This window comes from Eublepharis macularius, chromosome 1 (assembly GCF_028583425.1).
Source record: "Eublepharis macularius isolate TG4126 chromosome 1, MPM_Emac_v1.0, whole genome shotgun sequence".
Lineage (NCBI taxonomy): Eukaryota > Metazoa > Chordata > Lepidosauria > Squamata > Eublepharidae > Eublepharis > Eublepharis macularius.
Window position 1 is genome coordinate 79222971 of NC_072790.1, and position 21021 is coordinate 79243991.

General features: G+C 40.5%; 1 protein-coding gene across 1 annotated transcript in view; it reads left to right on the forward strand.

The window, feature by feature from the left end:
* The window catches only part of DOP1A (DOP1 leucine zipper like protein A), an 81527-nt gene that overhangs the window by 44588 nt on the left and 15918 nt on the right, over positions 1–21021 (forward strand). The window contains exons 12-22 of the mRNA XM_055000532.1: positions 1881–1995; positions 3185–3415; positions 4440–5073; positions 6812–7086; positions 7343–7495; positions 10929–11029; positions 12067–12326; positions 13916–15923; positions 16040–16151; positions 16765–16947; positions 19265–19390. Of these exons, the coding sequence (XP_054856507.1) occupies positions 1881–1995; positions 3185–3415; positions 4440–5073; positions 6812–7086; positions 7343–7495; positions 10929–11029; positions 12067–12326; positions 13916–15923; positions 16040–16151; positions 16765–16947; positions 19265–19390 (4198 nt within the window). The remainder of the gene's footprint in view (positions 1–1880; positions 1996–3184; positions 3416–4439; positions 5074–6811; positions 7087–7342; positions 7496–10928; positions 11030–12066; positions 12327–13915; positions 15924–16039; positions 16152–16764; positions 16948–19264; positions 19391–21021) is intronic.

Below are 21021 nucleotides of genomic sequence, written 5' to 3' on the forward strand. Positions count from 1 at the left end.
ATCAGGTCATAGCTGCACCTAGGTGAGATGCACAAAATGGTAGCAAATTTCCCTGATTTCTCCCTCCAAGGTGGGAAGGACGGGAGCAGGGATGGACAGGCAGGCCAAAATAGCCCTGTAAAGAGCCCTCTTCTCTGTATTTTACTGACAGAAACCAAGGTTTGAAGGTTGGCAATATGGTTTGGGTTAACTAGCAACTCCCACAGTGGCCACTGAGATCTCATGGGGCATCCATTTCTCAAAGGTAGAAGAGCTGTTTGAATTATTTTGGGATGTTTTAACTTCACAATGTTTGGTTTTTTTAGATTTTGGATCTTTCTGCAAACCTAGGGCTTTTTCAAGTTTGTAGAAAGATCATTCTTGTATGTTCATGGCTTTAGTCTCTGTATTTAGGTTTCCTCAGATGGGGCTTCCGGTAAAGATGGTGGAGTAATCAGAAGCAACTATGTGCTGCTCCTGTCTCTTCTCTGTGTTACACATTGGTTTGGACCTGTCTTTGTTGATGCAGATGGGACCATGCTGAGAATTAAGTATATTGATGCAAACAAAAAACTGTCTAAGGCATGACACATATCATAATTCAGTAAGTGTATTCCAAACGTAGAATACAGTACAGTAAAAGCAAAGTGTTAAAACAATAGACATTGCAAGAGACTGTAAATATATTCTCTTATGAAAGCCTAAGCAGTTCCTGAGCTGTTCCATCATACGACAGCTATACATCCTTATACAACTTATCACAAAAAAAATTGCAGAAAAGTGCAGCCAAAATAATGGAAGGGGTTAGGTCTCCTTTCCTGCAAGGAATGGCTAAAGAATCTGGGATTTTTCAGTTTAGAAAAAACAAGCAGGAGACCAGCAAGAACTTGCAGGGGCATCTTATTTCTCATTCCTACTATTTCCTCATTCCCTTTCCTGACAGCCCCTATAGCCTCTCTCCCTTTTCCTGCGTCCTTCCCTCCTTTCTACTCACCAGACCAACCTGCCTTTTTCTAACCCCTCCCATCTTCAGCTTTCCTTCTGTCCTTCCCCCAGCAGCCTCTCCCCTGCAATGACTGCCAGCACCCATATCCTCACCTTTCCGTGCTTCCTTCTCTTCTTCCCACCAAGCAACCAAATGTACCTTTTATCTGGTTCCCTGTCTTCAGCCATATTTATTATTTATTTACTTTCCACTTTCTCCACAGTGGGAATCCAAAACAGTTTATATCAGTCTTCTCTGCATTTTATCCTTGCAATAATTCTGTCAGGTGAATTAGGCTGAGTGAGACAGTCTGACCAAAGGTCAGCCAGCGAGCTTTCATGCCAGAGTGAAGAGTTGAACCTGCATTTCCCGGATCATAGTCTGAAACTCTACCCACTATAGCACACTGGCTTTTGGCTGCTGTTGAATAGTAGCAAGCAGCGAGTCCCTGGGTGATTCATACAAGTCTAATGAGAGCCCTATATTCTAAACTCTGCAAGCTGAGCTGTGCTCACAAAACACTTTCCTACCTCCCCTACCTGCTGCTCTTGGGAGTTTGGGGCCCCCAATAATAGTGTGGGGTACAGTTTGCAGCAGGAGGAGGGAATCGTGGAAAACATATTTGAACTGAAGAATACTTAGGATCTCACTTAATGTGTTTGAAGACATGGGGGTGATATGAAAGTTTGAGTCTTTGATGGTCCATTTATAAATGCAAATCATGATTTGAGACAGTAATACACTTACTGCAGGAAACCCAAATCTTTCCCTTTCTTGATATTTTCAGAGTTTAAAATTTAGAAAAATGTGTTTAATGTTTCCCCTGGCTCCAAACATTCTTCAGCCAGATCACTTTTAGGGAATATTAAATTATTTGCATAAGTGTGTTACACTGTTGCTGAATTCTTCTTTGTAGGAGGACGCTGCATGCCCGACTGCAGACTCTGCCTGGTGGTGGTAGCGAGCCTGCTGAACTCCCCCTGACCAATTTCTGTCTTCTGGTTGATTTTTTATTGGATATAGTCTCTTTGGTAAGGTTGCACTTTGAATGCAGATCTATGGAGCTGCTACTCTTCTGTTATTTAGTAACAGACACTGTAGTAAAAGGGGGAAGAAAAAAAGATAATTTTCACCTTTAGTTTAATTAGCTTTAAGTTGGTACTGATAAGCCATAAAATGGGATTTTTATCACTCAGGTCAATGTTTTTATTTGGATGCAGGAGTTAGTCACAGGATTTTTGTTACAACGCTTCCTGTTTTGTAACTATTTTGTCATTTGAGAGTTAAATATATTGCTGTCTGCTTTTGTGAAACCCACTAAGTAGCATCAGTTCTTTGGAATGTCACAATCTGTAGGTCTCATATGATAAGCAAACATATATATGAACATTATCTGTTCTTAAAGCACACTCTTGGATATGCTTTTTTTCCCCCTGTAACCTGTCTTGTCTTCAAATTCTTTGCTTTCTCATTTCAAAGCCTACTAGAAGTATGAGAGTGCTTTGTCAGGTATGATATTTAGACTGTTTTCCCTTTTTAATTATGCCTTCTGGTAAAATATTAAGTGCAAATATATTTTACTAGCCATTGCATTATTTTGGAATGCTTTTCATAAGTTTGTTGTTCTAGGACATGTTCATAGCTAATCATTTTTGTATAATAAGCATTTCTCACTTGCTGCACACAGAGGACACTGCTGGATGTGCTTCTGTGGTGGCACTATTGCATTTCCCCAGCATTCAAATTACAAAGTACAAAATATAATTCCCCACATTCATTCATTGCTATTAAAATTACTGTGTGGAATGTAGGTTCAAAACTTGGATAATTTTGTTTCATTTCTATCCCGCCTGTCTTCCATTATGGAACTCAAGGTAGAATATATATGGATCTTCCGTCCAGAGTCTTGACCAAATCCAGATTTGCTTAGGTCCCACAAGGTTGCAGTATCATGTGACCTCAGATTATACCTGGAATATCCTGTGGTCCCTAAGCCCCAAATTTCTCAGAGACTATCACTCTTAGCACATGATTCCTTGTCCCTTTGCCCTCTGGGATATATTCTAACAATATAGCAATAGCTACAATATGTTCTCTTTGTGCTATTGGAAAGATATTTAGGCTCAAATTCTGTATTTGTTGTGATTTTCTGTTTATCATTTGCAAGGATAAATTACAGACAGTATCTCAGTTGTATTTCTTTATGTATCTTGTTACTAGGAAACCTATATTGAAATACAAACTGAACATCTGCCTCAGCTGTTGCTCAGAATGATCTCTGCACTGACAAGCCACCTCCAGACGTTGCACCTCTCTGAACTAACAGATTCCCTGAGGCTCTGCTCCAAGATACTTAGCAAAGTTCAGCCTCCATTGTTATCTGCCGGTACTGACGGTGCACTGCAGCTTCTAAGCAGGCACAGCAGCATCAAAGAATGGGAAGAGAAAAAAGTAAGCCTGTGATTTTTTTCTATTTAAAGGTAGCAGAGATTAATTTCCGAATAGTTACTATGAACTTGAAACCTTAGTTTCAAGAATGGCTATATTGATATACCATGTGCAACTCATGAGGTTTTAAATTGTAAAAAATAATCACAATGGCTCAGTGTGCCATGTACCCTTGGGACACAGAACAGCTTAACTAGCTGCAAATGACCGAATACGTTTTTATTGTCTTTTCTTAGACCCTGGACAGGAAGAAATGAAAAGAAGAAATCATTTGTTAATTTTGGAGCCAATAGTTCAGTATCTTCCTCCTACTGAAGGATGTGGGGTGGGACAGGAGCAGAAAGATTGTATGACTGGGATATTAGCAGGGAAGTGTGAAATCACCAAGGTTTGAGTAGAGGGGGAGGTGGAACCAGGAGCTCACAGTGGTAAAAGTGAGACTAAACCAGTCTGAATATGTTAATTGAATTTACCTTCTGACTTGTAGCCACATAGTTTAGTGTGCGAAGATAGTAACTCTGCATGTACTACACTGATCTATTCCAGCTGTATAAAGTTCGCTTATGTTGAACCTAAATCTACTAAATTGACTTTTCTTCACCTTATGGCAGTACAAACTTGAAATTGACTTGTTAGAATCTTAATACTTTGTGTACTACTCTCTCTGATAAAACTTGACTACAGTGCTGATGGTGATGAATACTGGTACCATATACATTATGCAGTTTTATTCTCTTGGTATGTATGGATTCACAGGGTTGGATCCAAAAGGTAACTCCCTTGCACTTCTCCAAAAGTGGCTTGTTTCAGGATTTTCAGGGAGAATAGAATACAAATGCAATAAAAAATTTAAAAAATTCTGGTTCAGTTGCTAGACTAAAAGGAAAAAGCAAATGAAATAAGGTATGTTCCTGGTAGACACGTGGAAATAACATTTGAAATGCCCCAAACTAGGTTCTACATTTTGTATTTCCAAGAAATAATTCAGATCTACTATTTTAATAATTTTTTATCGTTCCTTCCTTAGATGCCACTGGTTTCTGTAGAAATTCCCAGTGAGGTTTTTGAAGATGGTGAAAATCCTCCAAGCAGTCGATCATCGGAGAGCGGCTTTACTGAGTTTGTCCAGTACCAGGCAGATACAGTAGACGACATTGACAGGATATTGAGTGGGGGTCTTGGAACAGCTGGCGTCGCCATCATAGGTAGCGCCTCCTCAGAGACTGAGACAGCATCAACAGTGGGTTCTGAGGAGACCATAGTTCAGCCTCCTTCCAAGATGACACAGGGGACAGGATCTCGAGGTGGGAAGACGACAGCAGTTCAAAAGACTGCAATGCAGTGCTGCTTGGAGTATGTCCAACAGTTTTTAACCAGATTTATCAACCTGTATATCATTCCAAGCAATTCCTTGTCTCGGCCTTTGGCAGCAGAGCTTCAGGAGGACCTTGTTAGAGGGAAAGGAGAGGTTGCACAATGCCATAGAGAGTCTCAAGGAGATGCAGCTAAAGGGAAGAAATCAAATAAGAAGACCACATCAAAAGAATACCTCTCTGCCTTTACTGCTGCATGCCAGCTCTTCCTTGAATGTTCCAGTTTTCCTGTTTACATTGCAGAGGGAAACCACACTTCAGAGATACATGCTGAGAAGACAGATGTTGGTGAGTTCTTCCCTTCAATTTTTCTTTTGGATTTGATTGTAAATATTTAAAAGAAGGAGTTTTGCTCCGTAAGCTTTTTATTTTCTGTTCTTTTTACACAAGGACATAGTCCAATACTTTAAAAACTGCTAAGGCACATAAGTTAGACTATTTGCTATCAGAAAGGGTTTCTGTAAAGAGATGCTGAAGTTTGATTTGGCTGATCTGTTAGACTTTGCTACAAAACAATGAATTTAGTAGCATTAGTATTATCAGCCACACATGTGCCAGTGTGTTCTTAGACTATTCTGATGACTTACCATCCTGGCAATTTCAGTAACTCTTGGTGAAATGCCAGTATCTGTTTGTGATTAATAAGTCCTTGTAACTTGCATATTGAACAGCTCTGAGATCCTTAAGGTTCTATTGATGTGTTCCTAGCATGAGTGCCCCAGAGCCTTCATTCAGTTTTGTGGGGTGATCATTTTATGCTTTATTTAGTCTCAAAGTGCAAGTGTTTGTTTTCTTGGTGTGTTTGTTACGTTTGCTTTCTGGTCCCTTGGCGCACAGATCACCAAAAGCAGTTTCTTCTCCCATGTCTTGCTGTGTGCTGTCCAGTTCCTTTCCCAAGATTTAATTCCTTGTCTTTAAGGGGTCACCTGGGAAGCCCCACTCTATCCTGGCCCATGTCTACTGACAGCAAGCATAAGGTTTCATTTAATGTACTCAAGCCGAAATAATCCAAAATTGAAATAAATTGATTCCAGTGATATCCACATCCTACAGTAGCTTAAGCCTTTACGGCTTCATCCTATTGTCATGTTTGGATTTTGCTGTTCCATTTGACTTCAGTTTATTAATATTGATTGTGCTATCATGCTTGCAGGGAGGGGGAATCAAAGTACCATAATATTGTATATAGATCAGGAAATTGAAAGGGTTTCGAATACACGGTTTATTCATAGCTTTAATTCATCACAGTGCAATAAATTCGTACGGACTTGGAAACTCTCAGTATAAAGACCTCCTGATCCAAACACCTGCGAGAAAGGCTGTCCTGTTCTGAACCAACTGATCAATATGCACATTCACATCTGCTGCCTCCACTGATATCAATCAAGCAGTGCATGTGTATTGTTGATATGGATTGAGACACATTTTTGTGAGCCATTCCCACTCCCCCCCTTAATGTTTTCTGTTCAGTATTGTTGCTTATCCTGGTCCTCAAAGGCAGGGCAAATAGATTAAAAATATAATAATGGTCACATCCAGAGTCCTAGATGTAGGCTGCCCAAATGCCTGGGGTGCTCACAGCAGGACGCAAGACTTTTTCACTTTGAACAGCTGCCTTCCATGCCATTTGCACCCTGAGTTTCAAAAATAACTTCGCTTAGGCATAGGAATGTGCCTGAAGTACTGCTGTTTTTGACAATATTACAGCAGTCTTCTGATTGACAGAGTTAGTTCTTATCAGGTTAGTGTTTAGGGTGTTCTGTTCATCTTACGACTTCTATTAGATTTTGCTGGAATTGAAAAATCACACTCTGTGGCTTGAATGTTACTGAATATAAAATAAACAAGTAATAGTGCAAAGTATAATCATAATTCGTAAGTATTACCAAAACTACAATTAAATGAGAAATATTTGAGACAGATTAATTCCACAGAGGTGTAATACGTATACAAGATTGGGTGGGGAAGGGAGATATGTTCTGAACTTACATTCATAAGATTATCTTTTTTTCCCTTTCTGTTTCAGATTGTGAACAAGAGCAACCTCCCTTGTGGCTTCAGACTCTTATGAGTGCTTGCAGGCAAGCAAATGACTTTAGAATCCACAGTGTCACTATTTCTCTAATAATGGACTTGGTTGGTTTGACTCAGTCAATTGCTGTTGTCACGGGAGAAAATCTGAATAGCGTTGAAACGGCACCGCCTCTTAGTCCAAACCAGGGAAGAGTGGCTGTTGTCATTAGGCCTCCGCTTACTCAAGGCAACCTCCGATACATGGCTGAAAAGACAGATTTTTTCAAGGTACAGTGAAACATCTAAAGATGTGCTAGATCTATTAATACATTTCTTTCTGGAGCTTTACAAAGTGCAACTTTTCCAGTAGCTGGGCCCATGTTAGCATCCCTGCATTAGTTCCCCAGTTGGTAACCTGATGATACATATACTTTCAGAACACAGTAACTTTTGAAAAGTATACTGTATTCTTCTGATGATTTAATTTATTCTCCTTGTTTATATCTTTGTTTAATTTTTATTTTCTTTTGTCCGTTTCCTAAAGCATGTGGCTTTAACTCTGTGGGACCAGTTGGGTGATGGAACTCCTCAACATCACCGGAAGAGTGTGGAGCTTTTTTTCCAGTTGCACAATTTAGTTCCCTCTTCTAGCATTTGTGAGGATGTTATCAGTCAGCAGCTGACTCACAGGGACAAGGTAAGTCTTGTAATATTGACTGTGTTCTTTTTAGAAGTGTGCAACATACGGAAATTTTGTATGTTATTAATGAGATTATTTTAGAATACTATGTTGTCTTGGCAGAGTTTGCTGGTAAAATGCAAGATATGGAAGTGTCATATTAGTGGCAATGAGCAATATCAATTGAATATAGACTCTTCTCCTTGCCTGCAGTAGTGGCATAATCAGAAATTGGTCTCTTTGTCGTTTCTCTTCTACTTTTATAGCCATTCTCATGTTTGCTCATCTTCTAGTTTTGTACTACTACTTTCTCTTGTTTAGCATCTTTAGAAGCATCTTAACACTCCTGCCTCTTTATTTATTTAAAACATTTCTATATCACCTTTCACCCAATTTATGTATATTATAAAAATAATTAAAAACAATTAAACAAAACACAAAATGCATAGCAGGAAGGAGGGTCAGTGAGGGAACACCAAATGAACCAGATGCGTCTTCACTCAGTGGCAGAAAACAAAGTTTGAGTGGGATAGATGAATATTCCTGAGGACGGAATTCTGTAATTTTGGTGCCATGACTGAGAAGACCCTTTCTTGAGTTGCCACCTATCTAGCCTCAGATGGTGAGGGCATCCAAAGAAAAGTCCCAGACAATGACCCCAGTGATCAGGGCAGGTTCATATAGGAGTAGGCAGTACTTAAAGTATGTTGTTCCTGAACGGTTTAGGGCTTTAAAGGTGAATACCACCTCCTTGAATTGAGCCTAAAAGCTGATTGGAGCCAATGAAAGTAGAACAGGACCAGAGTGATATGGTCCCTACAACCCACTCCAGTCAGCCTTCTAAACGCTTTTCAAGGGCAGCCCTATGTTGAGCACATTGCAATAGTCTAATCTAGATAGAATCCATTTTAGTTTTCTCCCACTCTGTTCCCAAACAAAATAAATATTTGTGCTGTTTAGATGGTTCTGCGTGTTGATTTTAGCCATGTTATATGGAATTGATTATATATGTCTTTTATAAGTCGGGAGCATGATAATTTTATTCCTTGTATGACATCTACAGAAAAAGCGTCTGAAGCTAAATGGGGAATATATTATGTCTAAATTTTGGATCCTTAGCTTGTGACTTCTGAATGATGTCATCCTGTCATCCTGTCATCCTCACTTCCTTGTTCTAGTAAAACATTGCAGTCTTTCTCCCAGCCTCTGTTATGCACTTTTCTTTAGCCTGCAACTGCTTAGTTACTGCTCAGTTAATATTGTCTTGATTAGAGGTGGTCACGGACCGAAAAATGGACCAAAATTTTACACAGACCAGGCTGTTTTGGTGTTCTTATCTCCAAATTAGAGTCCCATGCTCTTAACCACTACACCAAACGCGCCTTTTTTCACAGATACAATGAATTTTGGTCAGTCCATTGGTCCGTAAAACCAGACATGCCGGCACCGAGCAATCAATTCCCTAGGCAACATAGGAGCCACCTGCAGACCTTCTGCTGCCCTTGAAACACACCAATCTTACCCTGAAAACCTTGATAGGCAGCTCTGGCTGCCGACCAGAGAGCTCCCATTATTCTCTATGTAAGCATTTAGTATATAAGACACAGAGCAGAGCCGTGGTTTCACTTTCCAGCTAGTTACTGGCTCGAAGGAACTGCTTTTTCCGGGAGTTTTTTTCAGATTGCGCCAGACGGAGGCTTGTGGCTTGTGTTGCTAGTTACCGGCTCGGAGGAACTGCTTTTTGCAGGAGTTTTTTTGGGATTGCTCCAGAGAGAGGCTTGGAGCTTGTGTTGCAACAAGGCTTTATGAGAGCAAGTTTATTGGGTTTCCTTGGCTGAGGGCTCCTTCTTGTTTCTCTTTTTTTTCCTTTCAATTCTTATTTGCCTGTGGGGCGGTGGGCTAGCCTAGGGCTGTGCCCCAACTCAATCTCAGAGCTTCAGTCAGGCTTTGGGTGCAGGCTTATTGGGCTCCTTGAGGGCTCACTCTTGTTTCTAATTCCCTCCCCCCCGCTTTCAATTCTTATTTGATTGTGGGGTGTTGGGCTAGTCTAGGGGTCTACCAATTGCTGCAAACGAATGCAAGTCAATTGGCGTTTGCAGCTCCTATTCTATGTACTGGAAGTTTCCTGGGGGTGGGTGCTTTGGGGGTCTGTAACTGGGAAGTCTGAAATGCAATCTTGGCCAATCTTGGAGGGTGGCTGGAGGAGAGCCTGCTAAAGACATGGTGCGAGTTTGGCATCTTTGAGTGCAAAGGGGGCAATGCTAGGGCCTCCAGAAGTGATGGACCATGGACCGATGAACCAGGCTGCAAACTGTGGCAGGTCCGTGAATGGTCCGTGGTTTGTCAAACGTGACAGACCACGGACCAATGGTCTGTGGTTTTTTCCCAGTCCATGCCTGTGTCTAGTCTTGTTTATTTGCTCATTTTGACTTGTCAGTTGTGTTCCCTTCTTGTCTGTCTTTTCCTCTGAATACTTTCCAGGATTTAACTTCAGTTCTTACCATACTTGATAGGCTTTTCTAGCCTTTTATTCTAGTTTCTCCAGAGATTGGGTTGTCAACCTTCAGCGTTATTTTTCTATCAATGTTACATAGTTTCTGACTTGGTGTTCATGAAAATCTTCATGGAAAGGGTTTGCGGAAGTATCTTTTTCTCCTAACTCTCTTCAGCTGTCTCATTTCTTCTAGTATTTTCTATTTCCTTAGTAGTCTAGAGCATATTAGTTTGGATCCGGTAGTATCATCAGTGAAAGGAGCATAGATGTTTCTCCTCTCCTCCCACGATTGTGGAGCCTACATGGACTAACAGGTGTGTGGGACAGGGGACTGCAGTAAGGAGAGGGAAGGAAAAGTGACTGATCACCCCTGCTTCCATCAGAGCAGTTCCACTGACAGAAGAGACTCCTTATTGCATTCCCAATGACAACCCACATGACTATTAATTCACATGGGCCCCACAACTGAGTGTTGAAAAGTACTCAAAGACTGTGAAAGGGATGGGTTAAAAATTGGATTGCTGGATCCAACCCAATGCTTTGCTTTAATTTGTTTCGTAATACTTGATAGTGTAGTTCTCTTTATCCAGCATGTGCCTGGTCTAAATGATAATATTTTGAAAATGTGAAATGATATATTTTGTCAAATTATTTTATGAACAATGGTATATTATTTTATTAGATTATTTGTCTATAAGTGTTTTTATAGATGCTTTTGTAATGGCTAATTGTTGTACTAGGAGAACACAAAACCTTGGAAAATACAAAGGTAACCCCCCCCCCCCGCTGAAATCACTGTGAATCAAACTCCAATCTATGTTTTCTTTTATGATTTCAGCTCATGAACAATTAACTTTTTCATTCATTATTGCTCTGACATAGTAATTGGATTATTTTTTTTAAAAGTCTTCCCATAGTAATATCGTATATGGTTTAATCACTCCTCTTACTCTGCAGAAAATCAGAATGGAAGCACATGCAAAGTTTGCAGTGCTTTGGCATCTCACACGAGACCTGCATGTTAACAAGACTTCTTCCTATGGTCGTTCATTTGACAGGTTGGTTAGTTACATTTATAGTAACAGGACACAAATATTTGAAAGTTCAAATGTTCCTTCCCCCCATATCACTGCTTTAAATAGTTTCTAGAATATGCCTTGAAGATTGCGAGTGTGCATCCAAAAGTGCTGTTCAGTTCGCAGGAGGATTCATTCAGTTAGCAAGGGCTAACCCTGTTTCTCTGTCATTTACAGTTACTGTGTTTAAATTAAATGAGCACCTGTTACGAAAGTTTCTGCTTCATTCATTGGTCTGTAAAGTATGTAGTACAGGTAGAACAAAATGGCATGATTCTAGTCTGGCACTGGAAAGGGCCTATAAACATGTTATGCTTGTTCTATGCGATAAGAGTACAAAAAGAGAGGGGCAGACTCAGGAAGAAGAGTGTTAAGGGTGCATACAGATGTTAGATTGTTTGAGTGTTGAAGCCACTGTGGCAGCATACTCACAATGTCACAAACAAATCACTTTCCTGAGTCAAGCTCAGGAAGGACTTATTCTGCAAATATGCAAAGCAGAAACCAGCTGTGCACAGTGCTGATTATTAGCCAGGGGTGGACTGGAAAGCTAAAATGGCCCTGGAGCAAGCCAAGCTGAGTAGGCTTTGCTGGACAACAAGCCAGCACTGCAGCTTCAGTCAGGGCGGCAGTGTCAGTGATGGCAGTTAGCTCCCTATTGCCTCGTCCCACAAACTGGTGGCCATGCAGAAAGAGGCAACTGGTAAGCTGGCACTGGTTCTCATTGCCACTGAAGAGCCTGAGTCAGAGGCTGAAATCCTTGGGCTTGGCTCTGGTTGGTCTAGGCTACCACTGGTCTTCTTGCCCGTCTCTTAATGTAGGGTCTGTGCGTGCTCTAGTAGTGATGTCATGGCTGAGGAACAGGATTAGCTCTGAATAGTTTGGCCACAGAGGAGCCACTCTTTCAAGCTGAAGAAATTATTCAGTGCTGCTCTGAATAAACAAAACTAAAAGTGATTCTTGTTTTTTATTGGCTTCTGTAACTATAAAATCCTTTTTATCTTTATTTTTCTCTTCAGGTCCTTATTTATTATGCTAGACAGCCTTAATAGCTTAGATGGTTCTACCTGGTCAGTGGGCCAAGCCTGGTTAAATCAAGTACTCCAAAGGCACGACATTGCAAGGGTCCTGGAACCTTTGCTTCTGCTGCTTCTCCATCCCAAAACTCAGCGGGTTTCTGTTCAGAGAGTACAAGCTGAATGCTACTGGAATAAATTTCCTTGTTACCTTGAAGATGAAAGTGAAAAACATTTTATGCAAAAATTTAACTGTAGTGGAGGTAAGTACTATGTTTATGACTGCATTTCACACATTTCAGAGTTCTGCAACATGTTGCCCATGGGCACAGTTGTTCCCACTGACACCTTTCCTGGTGACCACTAAGTGTTTTTAGAAAGCCAGTAGGGCCGGGGGGCCCTTTGCAAAGTTTGGCTTCTGATTGGCCATTAGAGTATTGATTGGCTGAGCAGATTTTTTTAAAAATTGCTTTGGCAGAATCTGCTTCCCTAGCACAAGGATCATCACTGTGTGACTGAAAGTACTGGCTCTGTCTCCTGCAGGAGCCAATTTGTGGCAGCCATTTTATTACTGTTCCCACCACACTGTCATAATTCCAAATGTGCCCATGGGCTCAAAAAGATTGGAGACCCCTGACATAATAACTTGGTGTGATAAGTGATACACATTTGTAATAGTTTAGTATACTTTCAAATGGAGACAATCACAAAATATTCTTTATACAGAACATTTTTCATTTGGGTCAGTGATGTGCATGTGATTTCTGCCTTGAAAGGGAGCTCTCTAGAATCTTGAAAGGCATGATAGAAAATAGAATGCTGTACTAGTATCCTATGCAGATAAATTCTTCCTAAAGCATCTCAACATGACCACTGCCAGAGGCAACATTTTAGATTAGAGTAACCATCTTTTCCTTTTAAAAAACCCCTAGCAATAATACTATTTATTTATATACAAATATTATGCCTTGTCTTTCTGCCTTCCTCAAGGCTACCAAGGTGGCTAACAAATTAAAAGCATACTTTATAAAAGGAATTAGTATGTATGCAATTTCCCCCCATATGTTCTTAGTTGGGGGTGGAGAGTGCCCGCAAGTCAGTGTTGACTTACAGCGACCCCTGGTGGAGTTTTCACAGCAAGAGACTAACAGAGGTGGTTTGCCATTGCCTGTCTCTGGTCTTCTTTGGAGGTCTCCCATCCAATTACTAACTAAAGCAACCCTGCTTAGCTTCTGAGATCTGACAAGATCAGGCTCACCTGGGCTATCCAGGCCAGGGCATATTCTTAGTTGCTAAGACATAAATTAGAATTAACATCTAAACCTTTTCTCAGTAGCAGAGGTTGGAAATATTCCAAAATGCCTTTTTGTTGACACTGGGTGATTATGGCAGAGGTGAGTTTTGTCAGGCTCCGGTGTTCTTAGAACCCCTTTGCAAGCAGGGTATTCCCATTCATTTCAGAGTTGGCAGAAGTAGCGTTCAACATTATTGTAGCTCTTGCATTTGAACATACTAGGTTGGGTCCTGTGGATCCATCCAGCTAGCTGTGGAGCCTTCCCTCAACCCAAGAGATGTTATTTATGCTGACACAAGAGGCTCTTCTGTTAGTAGATGAGTCTTGTCATCAGGAAAGCTCTTTGGACTGGAGTAAGATGTAACATGGGAGACCCATGGGATCCAACCCACAGACTCCAATTAACACATGGTTTGTCTGAACTAGTAGTTTCTAAAGAAAATTTGCAGAAAGGGGATGTTATATTGTTTAAATTTATAATATCTTTAGTCAGAGCTTGTTCAAGTAGGAAAAGATTCATACCTGCCTTTTTAATTTTTTTTCTCCTTCTGGCTTAAGCATTTGTCCACGTTCCTGTAAGACAAGAGCAAGATATTTCAGCAAAAGAAAACAATGAAAAACCGCTTACCATGGACGAAATGGAGAACTTCAGTCTCACTGTCAATCCTTTGAGTGACAGGATTTCCTTACTAAGTACAAGCAGTGAAACAATTCCTATGGCAGCATCTGATTTTGACCTTCCTGACCATCAAATAGAAATACTACAAAGTTCAGACTCTGGCTGTTCCCAGTCATCTGTTGGGGATAACCTAAGCTATGATGTGGAGACGGAAGGCATGGCTCCACCAGACGATTGTCAGCATATGGGAGGAGATTCACCAGATGAAATTGTACATCAAGTGGTCATCGACTTGATATGCAAGGTTGTGAGTGGACTTGGTGAAGATGCTGAGCCAGTTAAGCATTACCTGTATTCAGAAGATACATCTGCTAAACTAAACATGCTGGATCCCTCAGAAGAAGGGAACAAATCTGAAGATCAAAATATTCAAGACAGTCAGAGCAGTTTGATCAATAATAACAGTTCTCAGTTGTTATCTGTCTCAACTGAGACAGGACTTGAAAGCATTTCCAATGAAATCTCCAGAAACAATTCCTCACCTTGCATCTCGGTAAGCCAGCAGAGTCTCAGTGACTCAACTTTTGTATCATCAGAAGCAAAGTCTAGGCAGCGAAGTCATAGCAGCATCCAGTTCAGCTTCAAAGGGAAATTGCCTGAGAAAATGTCAGAAAAAGAAACCATTGTGAAAGAGTCTGGTAAGCAGCCAGGGGCAAAGCCAAAAGTCAAAATAGCCAAAAGGAAGGATGAAGAAAAGAAGAAAGCACAAGCGGAGAAGCTTAAACAAACCAATGTATTCTTCAGTGATGGCCTTGATTTGGAAAACTGGTACAGTTGTGGGGAGGGGGAAATCTCAGAAATTGAGAGTGATGCAGGATCACCAGGACTGCGGAAGTCACCCCATTTTAACATCCATCCTTTATACCAGCATGTGTTGTTATACCTTCAGGTGTATGATTCCTCAAGGACTCTGTATGCTTTTTCTGCAATTAAAGCCATCTTGAAAACAAACCCTTCTGCTTTTGTAAACGCCATCTCTACCACCAGTGTCAACAATGCCTATACTCCCCAGCTGTCCTTACTTCAGAACCTTTTGGCCAGACATCGCATATCTGTTATGGGCAAAGACTTCTACAGCCATATCCCGGTGGACTCTAACCATAACTTTCGAAGCTCCATGTATATTGAGATCCTTATTTCTTTGTGTTTATACTACATGCGCAGCCACTATCCAACCCATGTGAAAGTCTCTCCGCAAGACCTGATAGGAAACCGGAACATGCAGATGATGAGCATTGAAATTTTGACTCTTCTTTTTGCCGAATTGGCAAAAGTGGTGGAAAGTTCTACAAAAGGCTTCCCGAGCTTTATTTCGGATATGCTGTCCAAATGCAAAGTCCAGAAGGTGATCTTGCACTGTTTGCTGTCCTCCATTTTTAGTGCCCAAAAGTGGCACAGCGAAAAGGTAGCTGGCAAAAACATAGTGGCCATTGAGGAAGGATTCTCCGAAGATAGTCTCATTAACTTCTCTGAGGACGAATTTGACAATGGCAGCACCCTCCAGTCACAGCTCTTAAAAGTCCTTCAGCGGCTAATTGTTCTGGAGCATCGAGTGATGACTGTGCCAGAGGAGAATGAAACAGGCTATGACTTTGTCATGACTGACTTGGAGCACATCAACCCGCAGCAGCCAATGACTTCCCTTCAGTACTTACACTCCCAACCAATAACCTCTCAAGGCATGTTTCTCTGTGCCGTGATAAGGGCATTACACCAGCACTGTGCCTGTAAAATGCACCCTCAGTGGATAGGCCTCATCACTGCTTCTCTGCCTTACATGGGGAAGGTACTTCAGAGGGTGGTGGTTTCTGTGACCCTCCAGCTTTGCAGGAACCTGGACAATTTGATTCAACAGTACAAATACGAAACAGGATTGTCTGACAGTAGGCATGTTTCTCTCTTTCGTTCCAGCTCTTTGGGAATTGTGATTTTTAAAATATAAATAAATAAATATTTTGATTTATTCCTTGGAAAATTGCAACCGATTTGATCTTGTCTTTTAGACCCCTTTGGATGGCTTCCGTTACGCCACCAGATATGATGCTGACCCTTTTGGAAGGTATTACAACAGTGATTCACTACTGCTTACTTGATCCAGCTGCACAATATCATCAGGTAACTGAGCTTTATGGGTTTGCCCACATCTTTGTCAAAGTACATGAGACTTTTTTTTTCAAACTTGATTTGCTTTTCTGACTAAGAAAGGAACAGCTACTTATATAGGCCTAAACTATACTTCTAATATTGGGTATATAGTGATACTTGTGCCTCACTATGAGAACAGATTAAGAAAGTTTTGTTTGTGGCACCCAGTAAACCAGCCATTTGAGTTAGTTGTTCCCATTTTCGGTTTATAGTAATGTTAATTTTGGATATACTCCCCTGTTTATTGTTTGAAGTTGGTAGCTGAGCACTCATTAATATTAATGGTGCAGACTTTTGTATTTATTTATTATCTTCCACTGACACAAAGAAAATTAGTGTATGTTAGATGTATAACATAGTATGGAAAGAACCTATAATCCCAAAGGTTTATGCCTAGAAGAGGTTAAAGGTTAAAATTCAGCTCAGCACAGACCTAGTGTTAGCCATAGCTTTCAAAGAAGGGGAGAGCTGAAACGGATGAGACTGAATCATAGTCAAGAGATGGTGAAACGTTGCATTTGCAGCAGGACGTAATTTTTGTCAGTGTGCAGGAGACTGACTTTTCCCCCTTTACTGGCACCAGCTTCTGGTTACTGTAGATCAGAAACACATGTTGGAAGCGCGCAGTGGCATCTTATCTATCCTTCATATGATCATGTCATCTGTGACTCTTCTGTGGAGCATCCTGCACCTGGCAGATTCTTCAGAGAAAACCACTGCTGCAGCTGCTGCCTCTGTTACCACTATTAATCTTGGATCAACAAAGGTCAGGATATCAGAAGCTCACATTGTGGCTATGTATATGTTTGTGTGGGGGGGAGAGAGAAAATTGCTTTCTAGACTGAACTGTATTTCATTAAAAGTGACCTCTAAACTGTTCCATACACTGCACTAAATAAATACCTATGTCTAAGCTGAGTTTTAAATTTGCAAGAAGAACCCAAAATGGGGTAAAAAAATTGAACTGCTTTTGGAAATATCAAAAGTTAATAACCCATGATGAGCCATTTCTGCCCATTATCAGTCCTGGGCAATCTTAAATCGGTCTTCCCTTAACTTTCCTTAACCAACCCTGTAGATCAAGGGTCCCCGAATGATGCCCATGGTCAGTATGGTGCCTGCCATCTCTTTTCTTGGTTCCTGCCCAGTGTTTTTAGAAAGTGAGGAGGGCCATGCGGGGCTTTTTGATGTTTATGGTATAATGATGACAGTGGCTTTGTGTAAAGTTCTTTCACCTATGCAAACAGCAGAGCGGTGTTCTAAAGACACAGTGGGACATGACTAAACATGATAGGTTAGCACAGCTGAAAAGCTTAATGTAGCTACCTGGAGTTTCTACTAAAGTCATCGGATCGTTCCAGTTTGAATATATTTTTAAAAGTCAGGCAGAAGTTGATAATAACATCCATCAAATTTTGGAGGTCACTTTTCAAAAATTGTTTATGTTCCTACCAAAATCTGGCCAAAATGTCTCTTTTACCCTGGTCTGTATTTTTTTTCTAAACAAATCAGTTAGTTTAATAATTCTTTACAATGATGCACTCACTCCTCTTAACTTGGAATGCATCATTTTTTTCAATAACAGTCAAATACAAAGTGAGCAGCACTTTCAGTGTATAATACAAAATGTTATACTTATTTGGGATTTTCACCAGTGCAATTCTAAACTGAGTTACTCCAGTCTAAGGCCATTGAAATCAACTCCGCTTAGGATTGCACTGATAGTTAAGCAAAAATAATTCTGGGAAAATGGGAAATTTGGACCCTGTTCAGTTTGAACGTTGTTCAATTAGCCCTAAAGTAACATTCTGTTTCACAGTTGATCCATTTTACATTCCAAAGGACTCAAGCAGCATAATGGTAAAAGACAAGGTAAAAGACAATTCGCTGATGCAGTGAATGCAAATTTTGAAAATAGGTGTATTCTTTTGTGTTTCAGAATCTAAGGCAGCAAATGCTTGAATTGTGATTGTGTCTGCCACCATTTGCCAAAATTAATGGCAATGAGGCATTTCCACCATACATGGAAGAAATTGCATTTTTGGTTTTCCAATGTTAGCCTTTTCTATCCATAATGCCATATATTTTGGTTAATTTTCTCAGAGCTAAATGCCATTGGCTTGCCATTTTTATTGCATTTTCATGCATAATATACAAACAGAAAAGGTTGAGCCTCTTGAATAGAAAATTCAACGCTGAAACTATGCACGTCTATTCATACATAGTAAAAGCTCTGATAACAATTTTTACCTCTCTCTAATTATGGTTTCTCAAAAGTTGTCATTTTTCTTAATTTTCCAACTCTTCTTGTTTTGAGAAATCAAAAAGCTTTTCAGTTATAAATATTGACACACTGTGACCCTATTACCACTGATTTCACACAAGGTATCATATAGTACCACCCCATTATTAGCAACAAGACTATTATATCTTAGACAACCCATTTCTTCTACCTGTTTGAAATTACATGCATTAGGTCTTAATTTTTTCTCCCTTGCTACAGATGAAAATGGAGATACTTAAACTGCCAGTTTAGGACTAAATTTTTGCCAAATTATAACCATTATGTTGGTAATATAATTTATTTTGCACAGTATTTACATTTTTCTTTTCTCTGCATCCAAATCAACACAGCAAATGGTATTTTAATCAAACGTTGTTCAATTAGCCGTAAAGTAACATTCTGTATCATAGTTGATCCATTTTACATTCCAAAGGAGTCAAGCGGCATAGTGGTAAAAGACAAGGTAAAAGACAATCTGGTGATAGAGTGAATGCATGTTTTGAAAATGGGCAGGGCTTTTTTTCAGGGGGAACGCGGGGGAATGGAGTTCCAGAACCTCTTGAAAATGGTCACATGGCTGGTGGCCCCGCTCCCTGATCTCCAGACAGAGGGGAGTTTAGATTGCCCTCCGTGCCACTCAGCGGCGCAGAGGGCAGTCTAAACTCCCCTCTGTCTGGAGATCAGGGGGTGGGGCCACCAGCCATGTGACCATTTTCTCCTAGGGCAACCCACTGAGTTCCGCCACCTCTTTTCCCAGAAAAAAGCCCTGAAAATGGGTGTATTCTTTTATGTGTTTCAGAATCTGAGGCAGCAAATTCTTGAATTACTGGGCCCAATCTCAATGAATCATGGTGTTCATTTTATGGCAGCTATTGCATTTGTATGGAATGAAAGGAGGCAGAACAAAAATGCTGCAAGGACTAAGGTATGTCAGGCAAGGCAGTCATTTAAATGTTATTCAGTTTAGTTTTAAGAGGGCTTAAATTGTTAATTTCCAAATGGGTAGTTTCTGGAGTCTGATAAAACAGACATTTTGTGCCTCTGGTCAAGAAAGCAGGGAGCCTTGCATCCTAATGAGTTGCATTAGGTAGACATGCTAGAAACTCCGATGTGACTTGGATCCATATAAATGACATTGTAGACTGGTCAGTGGCATACTTTGTCCATTCCAAAGCACACCACATGCCAAAACCACCTGGGTAGGAACTTTTCCCTCTTGGTCCCTTTTATCAGGGCAGTTTGTTCAAGCAGCTGCTGTAGAGAGTGGTTTGCCAGGATGTGATTTCTTTATATCTTCCCGTGGCAGTCCTAGAACCCTTCTTCCTTTGTAATTTGAACAGGAAAATGTTCTGAGGTTGTTGTATTCTTAAGGCTGGGGCCATTCAGTTTGGGAAACATTAATATTTTCAGCATAATTCTAAATGAGGCTCAATGTAGACATTAGACAATCACGTTAATTTCCCATGCAAGTAAAGTGATGCTCAAAATTCTACAGCAAAGACTCTTACCATATATGGAATGAGAAACGCCAGTTTGTCTTTCATTCATAGGGTCACCAATGGCCATAGGTCAGAGGTGACTTAACAGCACATAACAAACACATAGACATCACTGACAAATCCCACTTTATTAATGAAGAACACAAACCAGTTAATTGCCTGGCTTACACAATCCCTTCCTCTTCCCCTTGCCCTATTTAGTTATGAAAACTGGATGCCAGCACTTTTGTAAGTAAAGCATGTTTAAGTTTAATCCTGGTTAAGAATCCCAGTATGTGGGAGAGAAACAGGTGTTGTTAGTAAAGGTGTCCAGTCCACATTTAGACATCATTAACCAAAGTTAGTAGATACTGTCTTTTTTCAGTCTCAGCATGCTGGGGTAGTAGTACATGATCGAACATGGCAGGGAACCAGTTTAGTATCTGTCTTGACTGAGATTTGTTTCAAATCTCCACTCTGCCATGAAAGCTCACTGGGTGATCTTGGGCCAGTCACACACTTTCAGCCTAACCTGAAGGAGAAAAGAAGACTGTAACCTGCTTTATGTTCCCATCAGGAGAATAGTGGGGTATAAATGAAGTAAAAAGAAATAAAAATAGTAAAGTAAACCATTCAGCAGACAAGCCAAGTTCGTGATTTTCATAGTGATTGTCCTGGACTAGTCCTAAAAGTACAGAAGTCATCCAAGATGGTCCTGTGGTTATCATTATCATTTTGATTAAAGTGTGGCCTGTTTCAGCTGACTGTGGGTGGCTTTCCACTGTTCTTGCCTCTCCAGATATGACTAAATACACTAGAACCACATACTCCTGGTATCTTTGGCAGACAGCTGTGAGCAGTTGAAAATATGAGCAGTGGTTTGTGTCCTACTACTCTACTCATTTAAATGTAGAGACTTTCTTGGGAGAAAGAACCTGTTGCCCCAGAGGAAAGCTCCACACTTACCTGAAGGGAACGTTAGGGTATAAACCAGAGGTGGGCAGTAAGCTTATCTTGAAGTGCAACTATTGGGCTCCCACCAGGGATTCATCCACGCTGGGAAGATTTCATTCTGTCT